This window comes from Delphinapterus leucas, chromosome 21 (genome assembly GCF_059928025.1).
Source record: "Delphinapterus leucas isolate spDelLeu-1000000601 "Yukka" chromosome 21, BTC_Dleu_Yukka2, whole genome shotgun sequence".
Classification (NCBI taxonomy): Eukaryota; Metazoa; Chordata; class Mammalia; order Artiodactyla; family Monodontidae; genus Delphinapterus; species Delphinapterus leucas.
Genome location: NC_143149.1, coordinates 33,285,588 through 33,312,245, shown reverse-complemented (window position 1 = coordinate 33,312,245; position 26,658 = coordinate 33,285,588). Strand labels below are relative to the sequence as shown.

Genomic DNA, 26,658 nt, shown 5'->3' with positions numbered 1-26,658 from the left:
ACTGCTAACTTAGAAATTTTCACAATTTCTCTGTAGCGCTTGTTATACTAGCAGTTTTGTTTCCTTGGTCATTTAACATCTGTTTTTTCCCCAGGTTATAAACTCTCTGAACACAATTACCCTGTGGACTGTGGCTCATCCTCGCATCACCAGTGCTGGATGCAGAGTAGCCGTTCAATAAACATCAAACTGACAAAGGAGGAAGCTTCTGTGAAGCTGTTATACAATTATTTAAATAGACAATATAAAACAACATGAATGAATCACACAGACATGTTGAGTGAAAGAAGTCAAACACAAAAGAGTATAAACTGTATGATTCCACTTATAAGAATGATGGTGTAGAAATCAGAACCATGGCTATCTTTGAGGCAAGGGGTATTGATTAGGGAGGGGCATGAGGGGGACCATTTGGGGGCTCAAAATGTTATATAGTTCAGTCTGGGTGGTGGTTACATGGACGTGTGTATACATGTGTGCATATACATACAATATACACATACTACACACAAAGTAATCACTTCTTTTAGTATGCTTTTCGGTCTACATTATACCACAACAAAAGGAAAAAAGGAATGCGTTTTGGGAAAAAAATGTAAAAAACTAAATATTGATGAGAAATACGCCCACAAGACTTTCGTAAATGAGAAATAACCACTCTGCAGAGCATAATGCATGTTATGATCCTGATCTGGTAAAATAATATATTCATACAGTCTTTCTTCTGGTTTCTACAATAGAAATCCTACCCAAACTAACAAGCAAAAAATTCATTTAATGACACATACCTGGAAAGCTCACGTAGCTAGGCCCACTTGCCCACAAATAATTTTTATTAAGAACGCACTGAAACTCTCTAGACCAGGGGTCCCCAACCCCCAGGCCGTGGACCGCTACCAGCAGGAGGTGAGTGGCAAGCGAGTGAGCAAAGCTGCATCTGCCGCTCCCCATCACTCCCCATCACCCGCATTACTGCCTGAACCATCAGCCCCATCGCTCGCATTACCGCCGGAACCAACCTCCCCATCACCCGCGTTATGGCCGGAACCAACCTCCCCATCACTCGCATTACCGCCTGAACCATCCCCCACATCACTCGCGTTACCGCCTGAATCACCACTCCCCCACCATCCATGGTAAAACTGTCTTCCACGAAACTGGTCCCTGGTGCCAAAACGGCTAGGGACCGCTGCTCTAGACGATTCAAAAGCTAAACGTTATTAGGGCACCACTCAAAAGTGTCCACGAAAATCACAGGACCGCTCTTCTCTGTGCTAGAACCCGGGCTGGTCAGTTTCAAGCGAGCCTTCTTGAGCTCTGCCAGAAAGTCTGCATGCCTGTATGTCTGGAGAGATGTAAGGTGCAGAAGAAAGGTACAGCAAGCTATAGTTTTCAAACATGAACTGCCAGTGTGAAAGGCAGGTAGATTCTCTGAAATGCAGGCATTTGAGAAGCTTCCAGACGGGCAGCTCTACACAGCTCACTGCAAGGGGAGCAACGGCAAGAATCCTTTAGCGATGATACGGATTCTCAATAGAGCTGCAGGAAATCTCAGGAAGTCCCATGTAAATTCTTTAGTGTCTCAGGCTGACAAGGGCTCAGGGCTTCAAAAGACAGAAGTATCCCCCAAATCACATCAAACTTACTGACATCTTAAATTCACAGGTAATCCTCTATTTGAAAAATTCCTAGGTCAAAAGTTGAAGACAGCCATACAATATCAATTTTACAACTATTATGTTTTCACCCTGCCTCTAGGTGGAGCTTACACTGTGTGTGTGTGTGTGTGTGTGTGTGTGTGTGTGTGTCTGTCTGTCTGCAGACGGGTGTGGGGGGAAGCAGCAGGTAACAAGTAAGCAAGCAAAATACATGGTATACGATATGGTGTTACCTACTTCTGAGAAGCATACGGAAGGTTAAAAGGGAAACGGAGCACAGGGCATGGCTATCGCTTATTTTCTAGGGGTGGGCAGGGAGGGCCTCGCTGGTAAGACAACGTCTGAGCAGAGCCCTAAAGACAGAGTAAACCTCTCAGATCCTTCTATGATGGCAAAATCTGGACGCTAACAGGAAAATGTCTGCCAAGCTTACACTGAAAACCACAGGAAGAAAGAATTCTGCTGAAACCGTTGGAGTGCTGCAGCAATTGCAGCCCTAACTACCCCTGCAGCCGGTCCATCTGTGCCTAAACAAGAACAGGCTGCCGGAACCACCTGTGCTGCTCAGTTCTCGGTCTCCGTGCAACACGTGTTTCATGCGAGCACTTTATTTTTTTGTCCATGTTTTCAATCTAATAAATAGCCAGGTATAATAAGATACAAAAAGATAAAGCAATTTATTCTTACATCTTTTGGAGAACCTGGGCCATCACAACCCCATTCGTTAAATCTTCCACGGTCTGGCATGGTGCATCCACATTAAATGTCTGGATCTGGAAAAAGGAAATTAAAAAAAAGGAAAAAAAGATTCCATGGTTAACCATATAGAAGAATTCTTAGACTTCTTCTACCTCATCTTGGGAGTTGAATACGTTTTAAAAAGCAGAACACTGTGAAATGTTTTCCCTCACGGGAAGTTTCCCGCAGCTTGCTATTGCAATTTTTTCCTTTTGGTAAAAGAGAGAAGGTGGTGGACACTGGGCGGCTTCCCCGCATTCACCCTCCTCACAGATAACCATCTAAGAAAGTCACGGTACCGTCATCCCCTCTGCCAGTGACTGGCTCATGGGTGCACAGGCAAAGACAATTTGGACCAAACAGATGCAAACAGAGGCTTACTTGGGCTTCCGGGAAAGAAAAGCCAACCTCCCCTTGGTGTGAATAAACATGCTGGTTGCTTCAATTGCCACGAGCAGTCATCTTGTTGACCGTTAGGATGAGGCCAACGCAGTGGATGGCAGAGAAGAGGAACAGAAAGAACGGGGTCCTTGAGGCCAAAAGTGAGCCACTAAACTAAAAATCTTGAGGCCTCCTATTATGTGAGATGCATTTCTTCTTTGTGCCTGGCCAAGCTGAGATTTCTTTTACTCAGAACCAAAATATCTTTATACAGATGTAGAAATCACACAGTTAGATTAGATATTCAGTTCATTTTGATTTTCAATGTATTATGAATCAGAACTAACGTAACATAGCTGAGAATTAGTAGAAATTATTTCTGAGCAAGATAATAATACAGCTGAGCCAGCAATGATTCTACTCAGTAGCACAACCAGGACTTAGAAGGCAATAAATCACTGAGAATAGATAGACACAAGCCATGCTCTGCAGTTTATAGGTTGTAAAATGGAGGAGTATGGGAATCAGAAGAAGAGATAAAACAGGGAAGAGAGTAGAATGGGGAAAGACAGGGTTAAAGAAGGAAGCATCGTTGTGCAAAACCTCTCAAGTCACGTTAGGACTTCATCCTCAGAGCAAGGAGAGAAAGCAAAGGATTCTAAGCAGGAGGGTGAGGCCATGAGATCTGCATCGTATAAGGATCACAGCAGCTGCAGTATGAAGAAAGGCTTGCAGGGAATAGGCAGGGAGACCTATGTTAATAGGTTTGTATGTTAACACATGAGGTCAAACTAGGTAATGACAATGGAAACCCGGCAAATAATGGTCAGGGGACCATCTGCCTTCAATACATTTTTACTTACAGGGGTATATTCCTAGAGGTAAATTTGCTGGATCAAAGTGTATGAACGTTTTAAGGTTTTTGATAAATATTGCCAAACTGCCCTGAACAAGTGCTGTAGCAATTTACTAACAGTTGGTGAGCGTCCACTTCTCTGTGCCGTGTCATCTATCAAATCTTTAAAAAAAGAACTATTAACAAGTGCTGTCAGCAGCTTCTTCATATTTTTGACAGTCTTGTGGGTTGAGATGGTTATGGCGGTGGAAACTAAGGAAATGGCCTTAAAGATCACATAGCAGGTGGTTTCTACTTAGGTGTCTACTTGGGAGAGGTAATGAAAAGAGGGCCCTTGCAGGCTAGCCCCTGACACTAACCTTATACATGCAGAGGTTCAATATATCATTAGTAACTGGATAAATGGACCAAATAAACATCATCTGTAGGAAATGATACTGAATTTCACTCCACACTCTCTCCAGTCGCCTCGTCAATAACAATGTAGTTTGAAAAGAAATAAGCACCCACTTTCGTTTTACAGTTGCTGAATTCATCTCTTTCTTGTAGGCTTAGAATGAAAAAGACCACAGGTGAGGGCCACACCTCACTCATCTCTTGATCACCAACCTGGCCCAGAACAGCCCTCACTGAACACGCTCTGCATGTAAACTAACTCCATCCCCAGCTTTGCTCCTAATCTGCTGGCTGTGTGACCTTGGATATGCCACTCTACCTCATTTCATGTCAGCTTTTCAATCTAGAAATTGGGAAAAATACCTTATGGAGGGGTGTGTTGCTTAAAGAGAAAATAAATGGACATTATGTATTTGTAAAAGTCTTAAGCAGTAGTTCCCAGACCTGGGTCTACACCCGAATCATGTGGGAAGTTGAAGAAGACTGGGAGTCTATTTTTAACAAGTTCATCAAATAATGCTATGTGGCGGGGCACTGGTTTGGCATTTGGAACACTCTGATCCAAAGGGTTCTGATCCAAACCCACTACCAAATGTAAAGGATGAAAGATCAGAAAACTGCCTCTGGCCAAGCATAAGGAAAAGCTCAATAAAGCAGGTAATTCAATAATGCAAGTAATTTACTTGTAAGACTCCATCTGTTTCTCTCTTGGGACTTAAAACTATTTTCATTTTGATTTTTTAAATGTGGCTTCCAAACAATTATTTTCTCTGAATTGGCTCTTGAGGTAAATAGTCGCTCATGAAGGCTAGAGGATGTCCACCTCTGCTTTGAGATAAAGGTAAAGCAGATCCCAGAGAAACTCTCTCTATGGAGTTTCCTTTTGAGGCGATAAAAATGTTCTTGGAATTAGACAGTGGTGATGGCTGCACAACCTGCGATCATACTACAAAGCACTGAATTGTGCACTTTTAAAAGAACTTTATGGTATGTGTATTTTAATTTTTTAAAAAATCTCTCACCTACCAGTTCTCATAAATTCTGAGTTAAAATCTACAGGGTGTTTCAGGACAGCAGTAAAAAAAAATTTTTTTTTTAATGTACTTAATTTATTTATTTTTGGCTGTGTTTGGGTCTTCGCTGCTGCACGCAGGGGCTACTCTGTTGCGGCGCGCGGGCTTCTCACTGCGGTGGCTTCTCTTGTTGCGGAGCATGGGCTCTAGGCGTGCAGGCTTCAGTAGTTGTAGCATGCAGGCTCCAGAGTGCAGGCTCAGTAGTTGTGGCTCATGGGCTCTACAGCACAGGCTCAGTAGTTGTGGCTCACAGGCTCTAGAGTGTGGGCTCAGGAGTTGTGTGGCGCATGGGCTTAGCTGCTCCACGGCATGTGGGATCTTTCCGGACCAGGGCTCGAACCCGTGTCCCCTGCATTGGCAGGCGGATTCTCAACCACTGCGCCACCAGGGAAGCCCAATAAGTAGAGTAAAATTTAAAGATAATTGCACTTAACCACATTAGGGCGTGACACGCTGCTGGAAGGGTCATAACCTCTCTTTTAATTCCAAGGAGCTCTATTAACACCATCCAACTTCCACCTCACCTTCCCCCACAAAAGCATGAGAAGGGTAATGCATGAGATCATCTGGAATTACTATCTCTAGAGTAGTGATTCTCAACCAGGGGCAATTTTGCTCCCTATGAGACATTTTCAGTTGTAACAACTAAGTGGGTGCTATTGGCATCTAGTAGGTAGAGACCAGGATGACAGAGCAGTGCCCAGAACAAAAATGATCCAGCCCAGAATGTCAGTAATGCTAAGGTTAACAAACCTTGCTCTGGAGCAGTGGTTCTCAAAGTGTGGGCCTCAGGCCACTAATAGCGCCACCTAGAAACCTGTTAGACATGAAGACTATCAGGCCCTAGCTCAGCCCTACTGAATTACAGACAGACTCAGGAACTGGGGCCTAGCAGTCAGCATTTTAACGAGCCCTCCAATTATGCTGATCAATACTAATGCATAGGAAACATTTCTTAGTGTTAAATTGAATGCAATCAAAACATAGGTGAAGTTTCTTGTCCAAAGCTACCCACAGTTAGTAGGAAGCAAAGTCAGGATTTGAACCCAGGTGGTCAAATTTCAGAACCTATACTCTTAACTAACATGTCATATTGGCCCTCAGTTGAAAAAAAAAATTAAAGCTTTAAAAAATATACATGCTTTTGTATATCTGATTCCTTTATTCCTCCATTAGAGGACCTAAGAGTTAGGAAGGACAGAGAGAATGGAATGGGGGAGATACCACCCCAAAAATTATACTCTCCCCAACTGTAAACGCCAACATGCCATTTTACAGGCTGCTAAATATGAAAGTTACAAGAATATGTTAATGTTGCTGGGTTTCCCAGAAGAAATGTACTGAACCTGTGTGGTCATGATTCTTGCTCCGCTTAGCTTCTTGCCATTAGTTGGCAGCATTCCAGATTCTTTCTGGTTTTTCAGTCTCTTAAACCTAGGAAAGAGCAATCTTTCCACGTACCATTCAAGAAATTAGGCTTGACAGGTGTAAGAGGTAGGGCAGATTTTTGCGTCCGGAGGCTCAGCAGCCATGGCTCACGGGCCCAGCCGCTCTGCGGCACGTGGGATCTTCCCGGACCGGGGCACGAACCTGTGTCCCCTGCATCGGCAGGCTAACTCTCGACCACTGCGCCACCAGGGAAGCCCTAGGGCAGATTTTTCCTAAAGGTAAGAGTACATTTTGACTCAGAGGGTGGGGAGAGAGGTTAAGAGTGGAAACTTTCCAGCACATCCTGCTGAACTTTCTTACTGCATAAACTTTGATTCGGAATTTAAGCTTAAACCATTTTCCCTTGGTAGGATGATACTTTGTCTCTTAACAAGCATTCCTCTTTCAACAAAAATGGGGAACATTTGGTTCTTGGGCTAGTAACCTTTCTGATACAATAGCAATTTATCCAGCATTTGGGACACTGAGATGTTCCACAGAAATGAATTCTGCATAGGTGGCTAATAGGCATCCCTCTAAGTGCCTGAGTTGTTATTTTAACCATTTCTGGTGGAAGAACTTCTAATATGTACTATATACCTCTGATCTCAAACTAAATGCTGCGTAGTGAAAATAAACTTTTATTTGATATTCAGGATCATAATTATGATCTTCGGTAACTGAATGTGGAGGCTCTTGATGTATAAAAGGCTGTCAGCTCAAAGACTGCCCAGGCTGAACCTTCACCTCTCCGGTCTTCTCTGTCACTGACAGCTGCCTGCATTTTGCTGAATGTGGCAGTTACCTTCTCACCGGCTGTGTGCAAAGAAACTGCACAACCAAGTTGGCTAGAACTTTATGCAAAACAAATTATTCTAAATGGGGGTCCTCTCTTAGGAATGTATAGGATACATTTTCCCCCCTTACTTTTGGTTTTGGAATTGTGTTCAGCATTCATCTGGCCTTCAGCTATGAGGGGAGCTACTAGAGTGAATGCACATTTTCAGCTACCACAGACACGTTCCACATGAACATTTATTCTGCTTTTCTTTTTTAAGTATTAAAAAGCATGTATTCTTGCACAGTGATTTGGATGGAAGTAGTATTCTGAGAAACTTTTTAGGATAATGAAGCTATTTTAGTATTATTTAAAATAAGAACAACCTTTAAACCGTATGAAGTGGGCAATAGGGGAGAAGCACACCTTCCTGAGAAGGGTCCTCCGAGAAGGGTCTTCTCAGGGGCAAAGGCAGCAAGGGTGGGTGGGCAGGAGAGAGTGCAGGCCTGGACGTCAGCGGTGCTTCCTCGGGGCGGGCTCTGCAGGTAGGAGAGGTGGCTCTGGGGCTTGGCAGCTCCTGGCTGGAGTGGAGGGAGCTGGCCTGGCGGTCCGTGCCAGTGACTCAGGCAGGGGTAGGGCAGGGGTCAGCTGGGTAAAAGAAATGTGGGTTTGAGTGTCAGGAGGAGGTGGCCTTGGCTCTCAGGACTCAAGGGGTACGGCAGGCTGCAGGAGGCCCAGGCCCGGGAGTGCTGATCCGCCCCCATCTCTCCAGCGAGGCTCTGTGACTGTGCCCTGGGCGGGGGGGGCCCTCACAGCAGGGTGGACGGCAGGCAGGGAAGGCTCAGGCAGGGCTGCTGTCAGGCCGGGGCTCAGTGTCCTCTTCTCGGAGGCACTTGCACCCGGAGCAGATGCTTCTTCTCAGAGGCCCCGGCCTGGGCACAAAGACAGGGACCACTCCATTCCTCATCACAGGCCGGAAGGCTGACAGCCTGGGCTCGGGGCTCTCAGACCTGAGAGGCCTGTCGAGCCGCCTTTGTCCTTCCTCGCATCGGCTAAGGGCCCTCAGCGCGGTCTCCTTGGCACAGGGGTCCAGGGACTCCTGGCTGGGCGGACACAGGGACAAGTTGCTTAGGCTTTCAACGGGGGCGGTACGGATGTCCACCAGACTCTATCTCCTGTGTGGCAGGAGAGGCGGGCGTTCCACTGGGACCTCATCGTGAAACCGTTGCCATGGCCGGAAAACCCCAGCCCCGAGGAGGTGCGGAGGGGCAGCCCGCTGGGAAGGCGCCTCCAGCCCTGGGGCACCGAGGACCCGTGGACCGGGTAGTACTTCCAGCTGCGTAGGGCGGCGGGGAGCGGCCGCCTGCTGAGGAACCAGAGCCCGCGATCCTGGCGGCGGCAGCGGTAGCACAGGATTGGGCGCCCGGCCCGGCCCATCGGGAGGCAGGTGCCGCAGGCGGGCCCGGTCCATGGGAACCATGGGGACCGGCGCTTCCGGTCGTGGGCTGGCTGCGTGGCCTTGGCCGTGCCCAGGTACATGCTCAGGTAGCTGCCCATGCTCGCGGGTCAGCGGGGTCAGACCTTCGACGGGCTTTGGCTTCTGGGCGGCCCCGAAGTCTGTAGACGCGAAGCTTACGGCGCTGAGGCAACCGTTGGCATCGGGGTGTTGGACGGTTCGTGGGGCGTCGGAACCTCTGGGCACGAGGTCCTGCGCGCGCCAGGCCGGGGCCTCGCGGACTCACTCGGGGCCTCGCGGACCCGGGGCCTTGCGGGGCGCCCCTGTGTTCTGAGCACAGGGGATATTCTGCTTTTTATAACTAAAAGAACAAACCCAGCGTTTAACCTCAACTTTATTTTGAAACATTTCAATGTACAACGTTTTAAAATGTTTCCAAATTTTAGAATTGTACACCTTTGTTTGGACTCTGCCCTCCAGTTTTGTCATTGATAATCTCTTCCCCAGAAATTTTCCTGGATGAGCCTTCCAGTGAAATTTCAAAAAGCCTTTTCTTCTACAAAGCCAGACTCCTTGACCTCTGTCTATAGCTGATAACCTGGATTATCTCTATTTTCTTAACATTTTACCAGATTTTAAATAGATGTGGCCATAGTGTGCTTCTGTTAGTACCCCTTCAAACTTCTCTCTGTGATTCTTCCTCTGTATTTTTATTAGCATTTCTCACCCAAATAACTGCACTGACCACCACCTTCTGGCAGATGCCCTTCAAACACACCTCTTTGTTTCCGTGACTTGTCTTTCTAGACTTTAAACAATGTAACCCTACTTCAGATTCAATGTTTCCTCATCTTTGCCCTCTTGCCTTTTTTTTCTAGCACTGAAGGAGGTACAGACTCAAAAATGCATATCTTCAGATCCTCAATCTTCTGTTTACAACCTCTGCCAAATCCATTCCTTCCACAGTATCAAAGAATGTGGTAATTCTTTCCTTTATCTCTCCCCTACCTAGTCAAACTTTGGCCACATTATGCAGCTTATCTGTTTCTTCTCTTCTCTAAAATGCAGCAGGGGAACCCATTTCCCCACTTAAGTCAGAACCCATTACAGTTGTAAGCTGTATGTTAACTATATATTATTGCAAACGATTTGAAATGCCAAGAATGCCCTAATACAAAAGTTACTGAATAGATCAAGCTCTATCTACCCTTGTACATATTCTGTTTCAGAAAACATAATTTGATTTGTGACATAAGCCAAATTGTGAAAATCTCAGACTATTTTCATTATGTTTGTTCCAACCAGCCTAGGACACTGGCCCTCTAAGCATTCCACCCAAATGTCCCCACACAGGGCAGTGATGTCTGTACTCCAGGGATCTAAGCTTATCGCCCAAGGCACCGCTAAACTGAATCTGTTTGGCATCTGTGTCTTACCTTGCACATTAATACAAATGCTGTAGTCACCTCCCTAAATAGATTAGTGCTGCATTCTAAAAGTGGTATTTAACGTTTTAGCAATGAGTAAAACGAAAGCTCCCCAAAGAAGCACCAGGTTCATCCCATAGATACACACACAGGCACAACCCTGGAACTGGCACCGCACTTAGGGAAACACACAAGCTTGGGTTTTACGTCCACCTGTACAAGGGGCTGCTAAAGGCACGTCTGTTGGCATTAGAACGGAACACATATTTACATGCACATGTGAGAATCTTAGTAAGCATTTGATAATTTAAAATTAGAATGACATAACGTTGCCCCCCAAATGTCGAGTCCCACTACACCTTCCAGACTTATTTTCACCTCGAACACCTTCCCTAGGCACCTCCACGCCGCTCACTTTCTCCTCTCCTATCGCGGAGGCCGGGCTGCGGGTCCTTCCCCTACCCTCCGCCCTCCCGGCAAGCCCTCTCCCCCCGCGCCCCGCGCCGCTCGCCCTCCAGGGCTGCGCTGTCCCGGCGAGCGGGACAACAAAGGCGGCAGCGTCGGCCGGGGGTCTCGGGTGCCCCCCCCCGCCCCCCGGAGGCGCGGGGAGCCGCCTGGTGACAGCGCCGCCCGCACCCGTCCTCGGCCTCCGCCCGGCCCCGCGGGCCCCGCGAGTTTCCCTCGGACCCGGCCGGGCCTCCCGCCGTGGACTCAGCCCGCACCGGCGTCCCGGCCCCCGCCCCGGGCCCCGGATGTGACGGCACCGGCGCCCTCGGCGCCCGCCCGGGGCGCGGGGAGATCCCAGGACGGCGGCCTGGGGGAGGGGGCCTCCGGACCGCGTCGCCACCTACCCAAGTGAGGAGGCTCTCGCACAGCTCCACCCGCTCCAGGGACTCCACGTTGAACATCTTCCCGCCCGGGCTCGCGGCCGCCCTGCCTCGCCAGGAAGCCCGCGGCTCGGCCCGGGGCTGCGTCCGAGGGTCGGCCTGCCCGTCCTCCGCCCGGCCGCCGACTCCGTCCGGAGCTGGCAGCGGCACCCGCAGCGTCACCGGCGCCCCTCCTCCTCCGGCCCGTCGGGACCGCGCGGCACCGCGCGCGCGCGCCCGCCCGCCCCGCCCGCGGACCTGCAGCCCCGCAGCCCCGCAGGCCCGCTCCCGCCGAGACCCCAGCCCGGCCCGAGCCGCAGCAGCCCAGCACTGCGCACGGCCGCGCCCGCCGCCCGCTGCGTGTCGCCCCCGCGCGCTCCCCGCCGGCTGGTCCCCGCCGCGCCCTCACGGAAGCGCGGCAGTGCGCGTGCGCCGTGCCCGCGCGCCCGGCCCGGAGGAGGCAGCCAGTGGTCGCCCGCGAGGGTGGCGGGCAGCCCCGGAAACAATCTGTGCCCTCGGTCACCGGGAGCTGGCGAGGTGTCCTCCACGGTGCAGAGGTACACGCGGCCGAGCGCCGGCGGGGCCCCGGCCTGGGCGGGACGGCGGGGCGCCTTCCGCGGGGAGCCGGGCGGCCCCGGGCGCCGGCGCTGTGAGGCCGACGTGGCGGGCTCGGGTCGCCGAGGGCAGCCCGCCGCTCCTGCTCGGGCCGCGCGGACCTCGCAGCCCCGGGAGGCGCGGGGGGGGGGGTGTGCGTCGCCGGCCAGCCCGGGGGACCGCGACGGTTCCCGGGGCCTGTCCTTCCTTCCGCAGTGGCCAGGGGGACCGGCCTCGAGCTGCCCCCGTTCCAGTGGGTGAACCTCTGCAGGGTTACCGATGAATCGTTAGGCGATACAGCATGTGCAGAAAAGTGCACACAACGGACATGCCTAGAGAGTAATTAGTAATAAAACAGGCAGGTAAAAACAAAGAGAACTGCCCGTACCGTAGGAGTTCCTCCAGCACCTCATGTTCCTTTCTGAGCATCGTTCCCTCCCTAGACTGACTTTTATGATGTTCACTTTCTTGCTTTTCCTTATCTCTTTACCACCTACGTATGCATGCCTAAACAACACAGCTTTTCTTTGCCTGTTGTTGAGCTTCTGTCAGTGGAATCATTGTGTTATTTTATAGCTTTGCATTCATAGTAAGTTTGTGTAGATCCATAGGTAATTTTCAGTGCTGTCTAGTACTCCACTGTATGAATATAACAGTATATCCATGCTACTGTTGATGGGCATTTTGCTGTTCCAGTTTGGGGCTAACTAAGAACAATGCTATAAGATTCATACCCCTAGAGACTAGTACCAACGTGTAAGTTTCTTTAGCTATATGCCTTGGAGTCCTGGGATTGTTGAGTTATAGGTTGTGCGTCACTTTACCAGATGATGCCAAACTTTTATGTGGGGTGCAACAAAGTTAACTTACCGGGACACACCTTTCTGTGGTTTGCAGTTCCTGGAGCCCCCTTTCCCTGTTAAGACTAGGTTTTGTCATTGAGCTATCAGAACTGCCAAGACAGCATTGAGTTTTTCATGATGCTTTTCAGAGTCCCAGTTAACAGATTTTTCATTGTGTGAATGTAGAAGATCTTACCAGAAGTCTTCTCAGTGGTCTTTTAAACATTATTCCCTACACCAAGGGCAGAGAAACCTTTAGAAGTGATAACATGTACCTCACCTGCCTTTGTTTGGTGCCTCTGGACCTTTGTCAAACCAGAGTTTCTACATTCCAAGCTAGGTTATCTCTGTAAGGATCCCTGGCACTTTAAGTGAACATTACCCTTGTTAGGCATGTAAAGTCATCAAGTCAGCCTGATGCCCGTGTAACCTGTCTTTGGATGTGGAGCCTTGTTGGAAGGCCTGTAATGGGTGAGCACCTTCACGCCAGCTGCTCTGGTTTTTAGGACTTTGACACAGTTGACCTCAGCCTCCCTTCTCAGGTTTGATGGCTCACCCACAATGCATTTGTGCATGATGTGCAGTGTTCTTGAGATTTCATTCCGTAGCTCCAGTTACCCTCCATGAAGGAAATTATATTAAAAACTTCTTGAATGTGTGTAATTGTCTGCAGAAGCCATGTGGCCATCATGTTTTTACATGAGTTTGGGTAAAAAGACATGGAGTTTCTCCTTTGAAGTTACGGAATTTCCTATATTTCCCTTATTTGTCTGTGTTGTTTTGATTCATTTTTCCTGGAAGCTTTGGAAAAGACCAAAGAGAGGTGAGTGGCACTTGTCTTAGCTGTCTCCTTACTCCAGTTAGTTGGAGGCTAATTCTCATCTACAGCTGTTTATCACATTCAAGTAAACAGGGGAGTGTCCTTCACCGTAGTGTGCCAAGTTTATCCAGTTTCCCAGGGAATACATACTTAGAGCTTAGATCAAAGCGAGCTTGAGATGCTACTTAGTGTAGCTGTAAGGAAGGCATGGCCACGTCTTATCATGGTTCTGCAGATTCCTTGAGGGTTGTTAATAATAGTAATCAAAATATTATAGCTTCCGTTAATTGAGAGCCTGTATGATGTACCAAGCAATATGTAAGTGCTCTACCTTTGTTATATCATGAACTCCACAAAACTAGAGTGGTTTTGTGGGTTTTTTGCCAAAAAAAGTGGTTGCTTGATATAGTTCAACTTAATTTTATGTATTTTACACACGAGGAAGCTGAGACCCAGATTTTGCACAAGTACACAGTTGTCTGACTGCAAAGCTTATGCTTCTTCAATGTATTAAGCTACTCAGTAAGACTTAGCCAGCTAAGCAATAACAAAGCCAGTGCTGGAAATCACTCCCCCATCTCTCAATTATCAATTTTTCTATCAATTATCAACACCGTTTCCAAGATCTATGGTGTTTTGTTTCTGTAAATCTCAAATAGTTAACAACAGAGTACTACTAACTTGTTTTCATTTGATAGGACCCTATGAAATAGATTAGATGCCATGTTTTATAAATTTAATAACCTTGCTTTGGGATTTCAAGCGAGCAGCATTTAGTGCAAGGCCCCTGCAACATGTAAAATCCCCTGTGCGCTGCTCAGCGGGGTAAGAGGTAGCCAGCGCAGGCGCCTCCCTGTGCCAGTCACTGAGGTTTTCAGAGGGCACCATCAGGAAACTGGGAGGGTCTAGGGTGCTCTGTAAGAATGGTACTGGGGAGAGACGTCTTAAATCTTTGAGCACTGAAGTCTAATTTTCATCTCTGAAGGAAGGAAGCAGACACTGGCTTCTATTTTTATTGCTAAAGTAATACGTTCTTGAAAAGAATTCAGACTATAGAACTGTATCCTGGGAAAGGTGAGGATCTGGCTCTCCCAGGCCTGCTCCCCACTTGTAATCATTTTAACCTTTGGTTATTTAGCTTTCCTGCCTTTTTTTTTTTTTCAATTCCAGAAAGCTCTGAATCAGAGAAATGTAGTGGTGGAGGGAACTTAAGAAATCTTCAGATCCAGCTTTCATATTTTGCAGAAAATGAGGGGTCCTAAGAGATTAAGCTGGGTCCCAGTTGTGGTAGCAGAATTGGAGGTAAACTCCGGGGCCTGCATGCCATGCCGCGGGCCTTGGGCTTGCGCTGAGAGCCTGTGCCCTTGGTCCAAATCAGCAGCATTGATTTGTTCCAGATGAGCAGAGGTTGGAGGACTGAAGTTCAGGTTGACATTGGAATTCATTTTCAGGATTGGGGTATAAGGTCAACTCCTCAAGTAGAAAATTTTATTTCCTTTTATTGTTTATCCCCCGTATTCTTAGATTGGCTTCTTTCCAAACTGAGGTGGTGGCATAATACCTCATTTTTGAGCCAGCAGCGCCTGCAGTTCCTTTTTGGACTCCTGTGATAAGAAAAACTACTGGCGGAAGTTAACTACTGAAGCCCCGACAGGTTGGTCAGACACCATTAGTAGTTATCCATGTGAGGGCTGGGATTTCCGCGTGGCAGGGAAGTGCAGCTGACCTTTCTGTTCCTCTCTGAGACTTACCAGCAGTCTCCTCCCTTCCTACCCTCTCTCAGCCCAAGCACCTCCTTCAGTGACACTAGAATTTGTGGCAATAAAAAGTAACTCTTCATTTCAACAACATTGGGAACTTTTGCTATAAAATGATGCAAATAACATTACATGGTCCTGCAATACTTAAAGTATCCTGGATCTCTGAGCTCTTGGATATGTGAATGAAGCAGCGTCTGAAGGGTATAATTGGTAGAAGTATGTCTTTATACAGTAGAATATATATACATATAATTTTGATTATTTTATTTTTTTATTGAACTATAGTTGATTTACAGTATTATGTTTCAGGTGTACAGCAAAGTGATTCAGTGATATAAGAATATATATATATAGAATGTATAGAGTAGAATTTAGTCACGTGATCAGTGATTACACTTGGAAGGACATAGAAACAAATGTAACCCATTAAGAAAAGAAATAGTACAAAGTAGTGAAACAAATGTAACCCATTAAAAAAAGAAATAGTACAAAGTAGTGAACTCCCTAAATGTACAGCTAGGAGAAAATCCTCCGAACTGGATTCAGTAATTGGAGGCTGGGACTCTCCACACAGGATAACATTTTGCTGATCTCAGAGCAGATGCAAGTAGCTCTCACTGACAGGACTTCTGACAGCCACAGCGTCTTCAATTTAAAAAGAGGAAACCTGACAACATAAAAATCTAGATTGACTACATGGCCCACCCCAAGATCACTTGAGGCTTTTTTCTTCAGTTTCATTTGGCAGTTCATTTGACTCTTCTTTTGAATAAAATACTGAGGTTAGAGCTCCTTCTCTGAGTTTCTGGTGTGTGCTTTCATGAAGGATACTTGAAACCTGTCATTAGAAAGTTCCTGATACATCAGGCCATTACCATGTGTAAAGCTGATGAAAGCCACCTTTGATCTGTTTGTTTGCTTAAGTTTCTTCCATGAGAGGTAATTTTCTTACTAGCAGCCAGTTCAGGTTCTTTTCAAAGGTGTTAGACTTTCACACTCAAAGTTTCCTTTTAACAGAAACTCACCTGATTAATGATGATATTGAATAAAACTGTTTTCAGTGCAGGACATTACATAAGTACAGGTTAATTATGATTAGTCATGTATATTTAATTGAATTTTATTGCCTTTATTTCCCTTTAGGTGTCTTACAAGATTTTAAGTAACTTTAGTGTTTGCCATCAGAAAAAAGTAGGAATAACCTGTGATATTTGGACTCTGATGTGGTTGGACCATCTCCCCTCATATCTATAGAAATTGGGTATTACCATTTTTCTCTAGTTTAGTGTATGGGAGGGAGAGTTTCATATCCTCCCTTTTCTCTTCATAAGGAAATGCAGCCTCAGGGTGATTCCATATTCCAGGCAGTTCCCAGAATTCTGAACCATAAACTGAGCTTAGTTCCAAGTGAGGCTAATCGTTTTCCAAGCAATAGAATTTTCATTAATTCAAGTAGTCTCAGTATAGCTATAAATGTTCTATAGCCTCCATGTCTTTTACTTTTCAAATTACTAACACCATAAGTAAGGTAAGTCACTCCTATTTAAACATATATTTATTAGGTCCTTCTGTGTACAGGGCAGTATGCCAGGTAATACAGGAATATTTACAGAAGAAGACAATATATTTCCTTCCGTATCCGTACATGGTACATTCCACGACGCACATTCAGTGCCATGAGGGAGAAGAGGGATGTGATCTATGTGGAGAATTTATTTGGTATTCAGGAATAAGAAAAGAGCAATTGGGCGTGAGAAATGTCTTTTCTTCTTTAATGATTTTAAAGAACTCATTAATGGGGCATTCCCCACTGGAGATGTACTTAATGCAACCTACCTCAAGTGGGTGCTACCAAAAAATACATATATCAGAAGTCAGCTACGTTTATATCGTTTTTATTAATATATTTCATTTTCACTGTGTCGTTTTTAATTTTCATCTTATCTCTTTTTCTTTTAGACCTGGAATGGCCAAATATCAAGGTGAAGTTCACAGTTTGAAACTGGATGATGATTCAGTCATAGAAGGAGTAAGTGACCAAGTACTTGTGGCAGTTGTGGTCAGTTTCGCTTTGATTGCTACCCTGGTATATGCACTTTTCAGGTGAGACTAAAGGACAAAAGAATTTAAATAATACGTATTTCCAAGGGCCACTGACTTTCTGACTGCTTCTAGTAATGTTTAATACTTAATATTAAAAGCAAGTAATAAAGCTGATTCACTTTGTTATAAAGCAGAAACTAACCAAAAAAAAGCAAATAATGAGTTCAGTGATTGTATGTATTTACTAAGGTATTTTATTTTCCACTAGGCTCTAAATGCTACTGTGTATTTTTCCCGGCATCAACTGTCTAGTCAAAAAAATTTAGATTTATCACCCATATTTTGAATAAAATGTTAATATTTTCTGTTGGAGTATCACAGTTTTAAAATGTAATTTTCATAATTGAATTCATCAACTTATAGGTGATATAATAGGTGCAAATATATTTTCAGTGTTTAAATGAAAAAAACTGGGACAAAAAAATCTTGGACAGTATGGAGGGATTAAGATTAGAATTAAATTTGCTGTTATGTAGGATTAAGTGAATTAATAAATGTGAAACACTTAGAACATAGGGCTGTTGAGAGGATTAAAGGAATTAAAATATTTTTTAAAAATTACTGTTATAGAATCAGGAATACTATTTAAAGGTCTTAGATGTCTATGTACCAATAAACAGAGATAGGGTAATAAACTAGAAATTTAAGTATTAACACATGGAGATAAATAAAATTTTGTATATATTGTTGAAAACAGAAATGACAAAAGTATAAAGTAGAAAAGAGATTACAGTAATTCCAAAAAGTACAGATCTGTTAGTTTCTTATAAAAATTATAGAAAGGATTATTAAACAGAATATGAGCATTCTCTTTTACCTCTGCATGGTTAGTTTCTTATTAGGGTGACATTATCTTGATTTCAGTAGAGTATTTTACACGGTACCTGGTGATGCCCTTGTGGACATAGTGGGGAAATGATGACCAGATGATAGCAGATTTAAGTGAGTTTATAACTGGTTGACAGATCATTCCCAGGAGTGCTGACTAATGTTTTAGTGTAAGCCAAAAAAGAAGGACACTGAATTGTTGCAGGGCTCTGCTTCTGAGCCTGTTCTTCTCATTTCTGTTAGCAACTGGGATGAAGAAGACAAAAGAAGCATGTTTGTTAAATTGTCAGTTGGGATGGATAGCTAATGTATTGGTACAACAGAATCAAGATTTAAAAATGGGTCATCCCATACATCTGTGGTCAGCTGGTTTTTGACAATGGTGCCAAGACCTTTCAGTGGGGAAAGATTTCAACAAATGATGTTGGGACAACTGGATAGCCACATGCAAAAGAATAAAGTTGGACCCATACTACATCATATGCAAAATTTAACTCAAAATGGATCAAAGATTTAAATGTAAGGGCAAAATTATAAAACTCTTACAAGAAAACATAGGAGTAAATCATGAAGATTCTTAGATATGATGCCAAAAGCATGATCAACAAAAGAAAGAATAGACAAATTGGAATTCATCAAAAGTAACAACTTTTTTTGCTTCAAAGAACTTCATCAAGACAGTGAAAAGTCATTTCACTGAATGGGAGAAAACATTTCAAGTCATATATCTGATCAGGCCCTTATATCTGAATACGTAGAGAACCCAAAACTCAATAATAAAAAGATGAGTAACCCAATTAATAAATGGGCGAAGGACCAGAATAGACATTCCTCCAGAGATATACAAATGGCCCATAAGTACGTGAATAGATGCCTGACATTCTTAGTCATTCAGGGGAATGCAAATCAAAACCACAGTGAGATACAGCTTCATACCCACTGGGATGGCTAGGTCCAAAAAGTCAAATAATAACAATTGTTGAGGATATGGAGAAATTGGAACCCTCATACACTACTGGTAGGGGAGTTAAAATGGTGCAGCCACTTTGGAAGACTATCGGTTCCTCAAATGAGTAAACATAGTGTTACCATATATGCTAGCAATTTTATTCCTAAGTATATATACCCATGAGAAATGAAAGCATATCTCCACATAAGAACTTGTACAGGAATGTTTACAGCAGGATTATTCATAATAGCCAAAAGGTGGAAACAGATGAATGGATCCATCAATAGATGAATGGGTAAACAAAAGGTGGTATATCCATGCAATGGAATATTATTCAGCTTTAAAAAGGAATGACATACTGATGCACACATGCTACCTTATGGAGGAAACTTGAAAACATTGTGCTAAGTGAAATAAGCCAGACACAAAAGGCCATATATTTGAGTCTGTTCTTATGTTCACAATCGGAAAATCCATAGAGATAGAAAGTAGATTAGTGGTTGTATAGAACTGGAGTTGGAGATATGGGGGCAATAACTAAAGGGTACAGGGTTCTTTTTGAGGTGATGAAAATGTTCTAAAATTGACGGTGGTGATTAATTACACCTCAATCAAGCTGTTTTAAAAATGGGTCATGACTAGGCAAATACCAAAAAAAAAATCTGCTCTTTACCTATTAAGAATGGGATGCAGATATGAATTTATTGTCATTTGAAAGTATCCATGATAAATTGTTGAGTGAGAATTAAGTAAAAGGCACGTGACAAAACCATAGGTCAAGTAGCCCATTTTGTTTAAAAAAAGTATTTTTATAAAATTAATTTTATTTAAAAATATTTTTCTTTTCCTTTATTTGTTTTTCTAATTTCTCTACTATGGATAATTATTACTTGTAAATAAAATATTTTTCCTCACAGACTGTAGTGATGTGAAGCCCAAAATAGAAGTTTCTATTAATAAGGCAATTGTATGTTGTAGCTGCCAAAAACTTAACAGCATCAAGGTGTATTAATCAGAATAATCAGATAAAGGTCACATATAGATTATAGTCAGTTTGGGTCAAGAATTTTAAATTGGAAAACATTCAGGGGAGGTTATCAAAATGGGTAAAGCTATGGAAACAAATCATATAAAAATGCCTGAAAGAACTGGGGCTATCCAGCTTAGGGGAAAAGACTGTAGGATGCAAAAGCTTTAAATACGATGAGAGCTTGTTTTGTTGAAGAAGAATTAGGTTAATTCTGTGTAGCTTCATGGAGAGAACTAGGGTGTAAAAGACAAAACCTACAGATTTTTCCTTCTTATGTAGTGAAGGACCCAGTTCTTCCCTACCGTTTCTCTCCTGTGTCTCCTTTATATTTACACAGAACTCTTCACTTCTGGTCACCAAATGTGTGTGGGCTTTTCCCCTCCAGGCAATTCTCCATGACACCAGCTGGGCGTCCCACAGTTTAACTCAGTTCTGATACTGTCTGCCTGGAGATGGTGTCAGCTCCACAGGTTAAGGGCTCAGTCCCACAAGCCTGCTCACCACCACACTTCATATGCCAACGGCAAGTAGTCGGTCCCCAAGTCACCCCCAGCTTCTGTCTGATTTCTGTCCCCAGGTTATCCACAAGAAATCGGAGGTTCTCGTGACCCCCTCCTCAGGTTTGATTAATTTGCTAGAGCAGGTCACAGAACTCAGGGAAGCAGTTAGGTTTACCAGTTTATTAAAGGGTGTGATAAGGGATACAGATGCACAGCCAGATGAAGAGATGCATAGGGCGAGGTCCGGGGGGTCCTGAGCGCAGGAGCCTCTGTCCCCGTGGAGTTGGGGTGCGTCACCTTCCTGGTGTGGACGTGTTCACCCACCTGAAGCTCTCTGGACCGCACTGCTGGGATCTCATGGAGGCTCCCTCATGTAGGCGTCATCGATTATTCACTCTGTTTCTGGCCCCTCCTCTCTCTGGAGAATGGGGGCAGGGGTGGCAGATGCTGAACATTCCAAGCTCCTAATCAGGACTTTGTCCTTCCGGGGAGCAGCCCTCATCCAGGAGCCCACCCAGAGTCACCTCATTAGAGCAAAAGACACTCCTGTCACCCAGGAATTTACAAGGCCTTCAGGAACCCTGTGTGAGGGGCCAGGTCAAAGACCAAATCTTAGAATACAAGGTACTCCTAGTACTCTTATCACTTAGGAATTTGCAAGTGTTTCTGGAGCTCTGTGCCAGGAACCAGGAGCAGAGACCAATATCTATTAATATATATTTTCTATTATCTCATACCGGGCCAATAGGTGGAGCTAAATGATGAGATTTTGGCTTAACCTAAGATATAACTTTTCAAATGATATAAGGTGCTCCCCATTACGTGGATGTTGTCTTGAATCTGTCATATGATTGGATGGGAGGTCAGTTTAAGTTGCTGTCCAGCTGTTCAGATTCAAATTCAGTTGGCAATTGTCATCCTGCTACTTTAGCTGAAGTATTCAATTAATGAGTTAGGGGAGGGGTAGCATGCGTACTAGAAGATTCAAACAAAGGAACTTTTTGTCTCTTTTCTGTAATTTCTTTGATGTCTGTAGTCATTATAATTCATCCTTTGTTTCTATTGTGGTAACATATCCTTAACATAAAAGTTCTCACTTTAAGTGTACAATTCATTGGCATTAAGTACATTCACAGTGTTATGTAACCATCACCACTGTTTATTTCCAGAACTTTCTCATCATCCGAAACAGAAACTCTACCAGTTAAATAATAACTCCTTATTTCTCCTCCCCCTGCTCCTGGTAACCTTTATTCCACCTTCTGCCTCGAGAAATTAGGCTATTCTAGGTACCTCATAAAGTGGAATTAGACCGTGTTTGTCCATTTGTGTCTGGCTTATTTCATTTAGCATTCTGGCATTTTCATTTAGTAACGCATGCAAGGTTCATCCATGCTGTATCATCTACCAGAATTTCATTCCTTTTTATGGCTGAATAATATTCCATTGTATGACGAAATTGAGCTATTTGTAATGAGGTGGATAGACCTAGAGTCTGTCATACAGAGTGAAGTGAGTCAGAAAGAGAAAGACAAATACCATATGCTAACACGTATATATGGAATTTAAGAAAAAAAAATGTCATGAAGAACCTTGGGGTAAGGCAGGAATAAAGACACAGACCTACTAGAGAATGGACTTGAGGATATAGGGAGGGGGAAGGGTAAGCTGTGACAAAGCGAGAGAGAGGCATGGACATATATACACTACCAAACGTAAGGTAGATAGCTAGTGGGAAGCAGCCGCATAGCACAGGGAGATCAGCTCGGTGCTTTGTGACCGCCTGGAGGGGTGGGATAGGGAGGGTGGGAGGGAGGGAGACGCAAGAGGGAAGAGATATGGGAACATATGTATATGTATAACTGATTCACTTTGTTATAAAGCAGAAACTAACACACCATTGTAAAGCAATTATACTCCAATAAAGATGTAAAAATATATATATATTCCATTGTATGTATATACCACATTTTGTTTATTCATCTGTTGATGGATATTTAGGTTGTTCCCACCTTTTGTCTATTTTGAATGGTACTCTGTGAACGTTGGGGTACAAGAATCTGAGTCCTTGCTTTCAACTGGAATTGCATGATCATGTGGTAATTCTGTGTGTAACTTTTTGAGGAACCTTCAGTCTGTTTTTCACAGCAGCGCTCTGTTTTACATTCCCACCAGCAATGCACAATGGTTCTAATTTCTCTACATCCTGGCCAACAGTTGCTACTTTGTGTTTTTTTGATAGTCATCCTACTGGGTGTGAAGGGGTATCTCACTGTGGTTTTCATTTGCATTTCACTGATGACTAATGATGTTGAACATCATTTCATGTGCCTATTGGCCATCTGTATGACTTCTTTAGAGAAATGTCTATTCAAGTCCTTCGTGCATATTCGAATTAGGTTGTTTGCTTTTTTGTGTTTGAGTTATTTCTATATTCTATCTTAATCACCTATCAAATATATGATTTATAAATATTTTATTTCATTCTGTTGGTTGTCTTTTTATACTCTTGATAGTGTCCTTTGATGCACAGAATTTTTAAATTTTGATGAAGTCCAATTTATCTATTTTTTCATTCGTCGCCTGTGTTTTGGTGTCATGGTTAAGAAATCATTGCCAAATCCAAGGTCACAGAGATTTCCCTCTGTGTTTTTTTCTAAGATTTTTATAGTTGTAGCTCTTAAGTTTAGGTCTTCTATCCATTTTAAGTTAATTTTTGTATATGGTATGAGGTAAGGGTCCGACTTCATTATATTTGCATATGGATATCCAGTTTTTCCCGCACCATTTGTTGAAAAGACTGTCCTTACTCCACGGAAGGGTCTTGGCATCCTTGTCAAAAACCAATTGACCAGGGACTTCCCTGGTGCGCAGTGGTTGGGACTCTGTGCTCCCGATGCAGGGGGCCTGGGTTCGCTCCCTGGTCAGGGAACTAGATCCCACATGCATGCTGCTACTGGGAGTTTGCATGCCATAACTAAGGACCCTGCCTGCTGCAACCAAGACCTGGTGCAGCCAAATAAATAAGTAAATAAATATTTTTAAAAAAACAATTGACCATACATGTGAAAGTTTATTTCTGGTCTCTGGGGTCTATTCCATTGGTTTATACGTTTGTCCTTATTACCAGCACCACATTGTTTTTACTATAACTTTGTGGCAAGTTTTGAAATCAGGAAGTGTCTTACAACTTTGTTCTTCTCTTTCAAGATTATCTTGGCTATTTGGAGTCCCTTGAGATACCATATAAATTTTAGTATGGGTTTTTCTATTTCTGCAAAGAATGCTGTTGGGATTTTGAGAGGGGTTGCACTGAATCTGAAGATAGATCACTTTGGATAGTATTGACATCCTAAAAATGTTGTCTTCCAATCTATGAACATGGGATGTCTTTCCATTTATTTGTGTCTTTAATATCTTTCAGCGATGTTTTGTAGTTATAATTAATTTCTTTTTAAATCTTTTCTATTTGGTCTTCCTTCTTAAGCCATTAATAATAGCTGCCATGTGTTGACATACCAGAAGCCAGTCAGAAGGGTCTGGTAGGCAGGTTAACCTATGAACCACATGCTTGCATATTTGTAAACTTTGATTCAAACTTCCTTTCCTGACCCACGCTTTGGGTATCATTGCTTTCCTCATATCAGAGGTTCCTGGCTCTTTTCCAGGGCTACATATAACTTAACTGGTTTGACAGTTTTGGTTTCTCTTTTCAGAGAAGTTAGAAGGACCATAAATCGTTGATAAATACACTAACAACACATGTACTTCTGTTTCATAGCAGAGCCACTGTTTTCCTTGGCATCTCACTTTAGACCTGCTTAGTGTCATATGCCATCATTTTCTCATAGCTAAGGTGATCATATTGATAAAGGACAAAAATTAAACCAAGTAAATTTGAAGATCTAATTGGCTTTACTAAGCTATTCATGAATCAGGCAGCACCCCATCCAGCAAGTAGAGAGATATTTCCGGGAGTTGTATGAAATAGCAGGTTTTTATAGGCAGAAGGAGGGTGGGGCAAGGAAGTTATTAGCAAAAGAAAAGTTAGGATTATTTCAGAACAAGACTTCTTCTTCTGGGGGAAGGAAATGGCAGGGGTCTTATCATGCAGGCTACCTCCTTGGTGCTGACCAGGAAACCCCAGATTGACCAATTCAGATCCCATTCCTGGGGAAGGTGGGAGCTGCAGTTGGGCCAGGTGTGAAGTCTCGGTTTGGTGTCATAGGCTTTAGCACAGGTGATGCCATTTGAGGCCTGAGGTTTTCTCTATAACAGTATGTTCCTGATCTTCTAATCTAGCTTTCAATCTATCTTGATTAGATTTCTAGATTCTTGGTTCTGTACTCAAAGTTGCCAGTCACAATTAGCTCCCTGAGCTACAGGCCATGTTTAGCATCTTGGGCTGTTTGTTCTTGTTCTTTGGCTATACTTTGACTTTTCTAATATTCTACTATCAGATTTAAGAATTTTATATCTTCTCTTTTATGGAAAGAGACCAAAAGAAAGACCTTCCAGTCACATGGTTTACATCAATCCTCAGAAAACCATGCCTGTTTTTTTCCAATGAAAAGGGAATGGTTTTTCATTGTCAAAGAGCTGAGAATTTTCCAGTTAGCTGGGTGTTTCCTGGTGTGTAAATAGGCTGCTTCCTGGGCTGTTCCTTGATAGATTGTTTTTCCCATAGAGTAGCTTTCTTTCACTGATTCATTTATTCAGTCATAAGAACGTAACATTTTAAAATAAATAATCCACCAAAATTTAAGGTGTTTAAACAGAATTCAAGTCGTTTCATTACATTTATGTTGAGCTTCTGATTAGATATTTGACTTTAAATTGTTTTTATGTTGTCTCTGAACTAATGGTTATATTTTTTCGGCTTTCTTTTCTAAAATTTAAATTTTTTACTAAAAATTAAATAACCCTGGGATGGATTTCTTTAATTTTCCTTATCCCATTAGAATATTGATTTAGAGTTCTTATTGCTGTGCTATATTGGGTCAGCTAGAGAGTAAAGGCTCTTCTGTAGATTAATAACACTGACACTGAGTAGACTTAAAATATTGCTGTTAAAGAGATTTAGGTTTAGAAAAAACTTCTATAGCCAAATGAAACTAAACTGATTCAGATGTAAATCTTCACCCCTGACCCTACCAACCTAACCACTGCTTCTAGTTTTCAGTCCTCACTTCACGCATCCCATCCTTTTATATGGACCTCTAACTTCCTGCCTTTGATTCTTCATTTTAATTGTTAATGTTAAGAGATTAGTGGTATCATAGGTTTGGGCTTTTCTACATTATACATTTTAGGTTTTGTTTTTCTCTGTCCCTCTCACCTCATAGGTGAAAAGTTGGGAGAAGGACCTAATTAGATATGGAAAAGTGTTCAAATACATAATAATACAAGAAATCTTACAAAAGAAATAAACGTGTTATATTATATGTAAGTCTGAAATTACATTCAATCCCCAAGGTACTAGGCCTCTGGATTTCATCATTTGCCAGTTAAACCTGAAATGAGCCGATAATCAGTGATCTCAGAATAGCCTAGAATGTTCAGTCCTACAGTTGGAGTACAGTTGTAGGCCATCATTTACATTTCTTATGTTGCTAGTAGTCTAGGTCAAAAATTAGACCCATAAGGAAAATGGATTCATCTAACAATATTTTATATTAAAACCGTATTATAATTTATTCAGCAGAAATGCACATCAAAACATTCACCCAGAAAACCAAGAGCTAGTACGGGTGCTTCGGGAACAACTTCAAACAGAACAGGTACTGTTGTGATATAAATCTGTGCATTTGTATGAGGAGCAGATGTTATCACTCCCCTTGCATAAGAAATTGTGATGATATATCAATAAATTCCTTTTTGGAAGCATGTGCTTCTTTCCTGCTTGGAGTTACCTTTATTATTCTATTGATTGTACATTTTCAGATTAAGCAAATGACTAGTCTTAATCTAATTAAGATGTTTTCATGAATTTAGTTTTAACTTGCTTTAAAAGACAACAGTTTTCCTATTATTTACTTGTGAGGAAATAATTACTGTCTAATTGGCTTTAATGAAATGTAGTGGAAAAACTACTCTTTCTAAAACATATTCCCGGGCTTCCCTGGTGGTGCAGTGGTTAGGAATCCGCCTGCCAATGCGGGGGACACGGCTTCGA

At 43.3% G+C, this 26,658-nt stretch overlaps 2 protein-coding genes across 9 annotated transcripts in view; one reads left to right on the top strand and one right to left on the bottom strand.

Moving 5' to 3' along the window:
• HOOK3 (hook microtubule tethering protein 3) overlaps positions 1–11,206 on the bottom strand; it is a 129,606-nt gene extending 118,400 nt beyond the window's left edge. For all 5 annotated transcript variants that reach the window (XR_016391187.1, XR_016391188.1, XR_016391186.1 and 2 more), the window contains exons 1-2: positions 11,043–11,206; positions 2,346–2,431 (exon numbers count right to left, since the gene is read on the bottom strand). Coding sequence is in view for 2 of the 5 variants with exons in the window: in XM_089903806.1 (XP_089759932.1) it covers positions 2,346–2,431; positions 11,043–11,099 (143 nt within the window). In the remaining 3 variants the exon portion in view is untranslated. The remainder of the gene's footprint in view (positions 1–2,345; positions 2,432–11,042) is intronic.
• The window catches only part of RNF170 (ring finger protein 170), a 34,273-nt gene continuing 18,611 nt past the window's right edge, over positions 10,997–26,658 (top strand). Inside the window, exons 1-4 of one of the 4 annotated variants that reach the window (XM_089903812.1) lie at positions 11,833–13,316; positions 14,838–14,967; positions 17,033–17,176; positions 26,185–26,263. In XM_089903812.1, coding sequence (XP_089759938.1) covers positions 17,040–17,176; positions 26,185–26,263 — 216 coding nt within the window. In that variant the 5' untranslated portion in view covers positions 11,833–13,316; positions 14,838–14,967; positions 17,033–17,039. The other 3 variants (XM_089903810.1, XM_089903811.1, XM_089903813.1) reach the window with 3 other exon arrangements.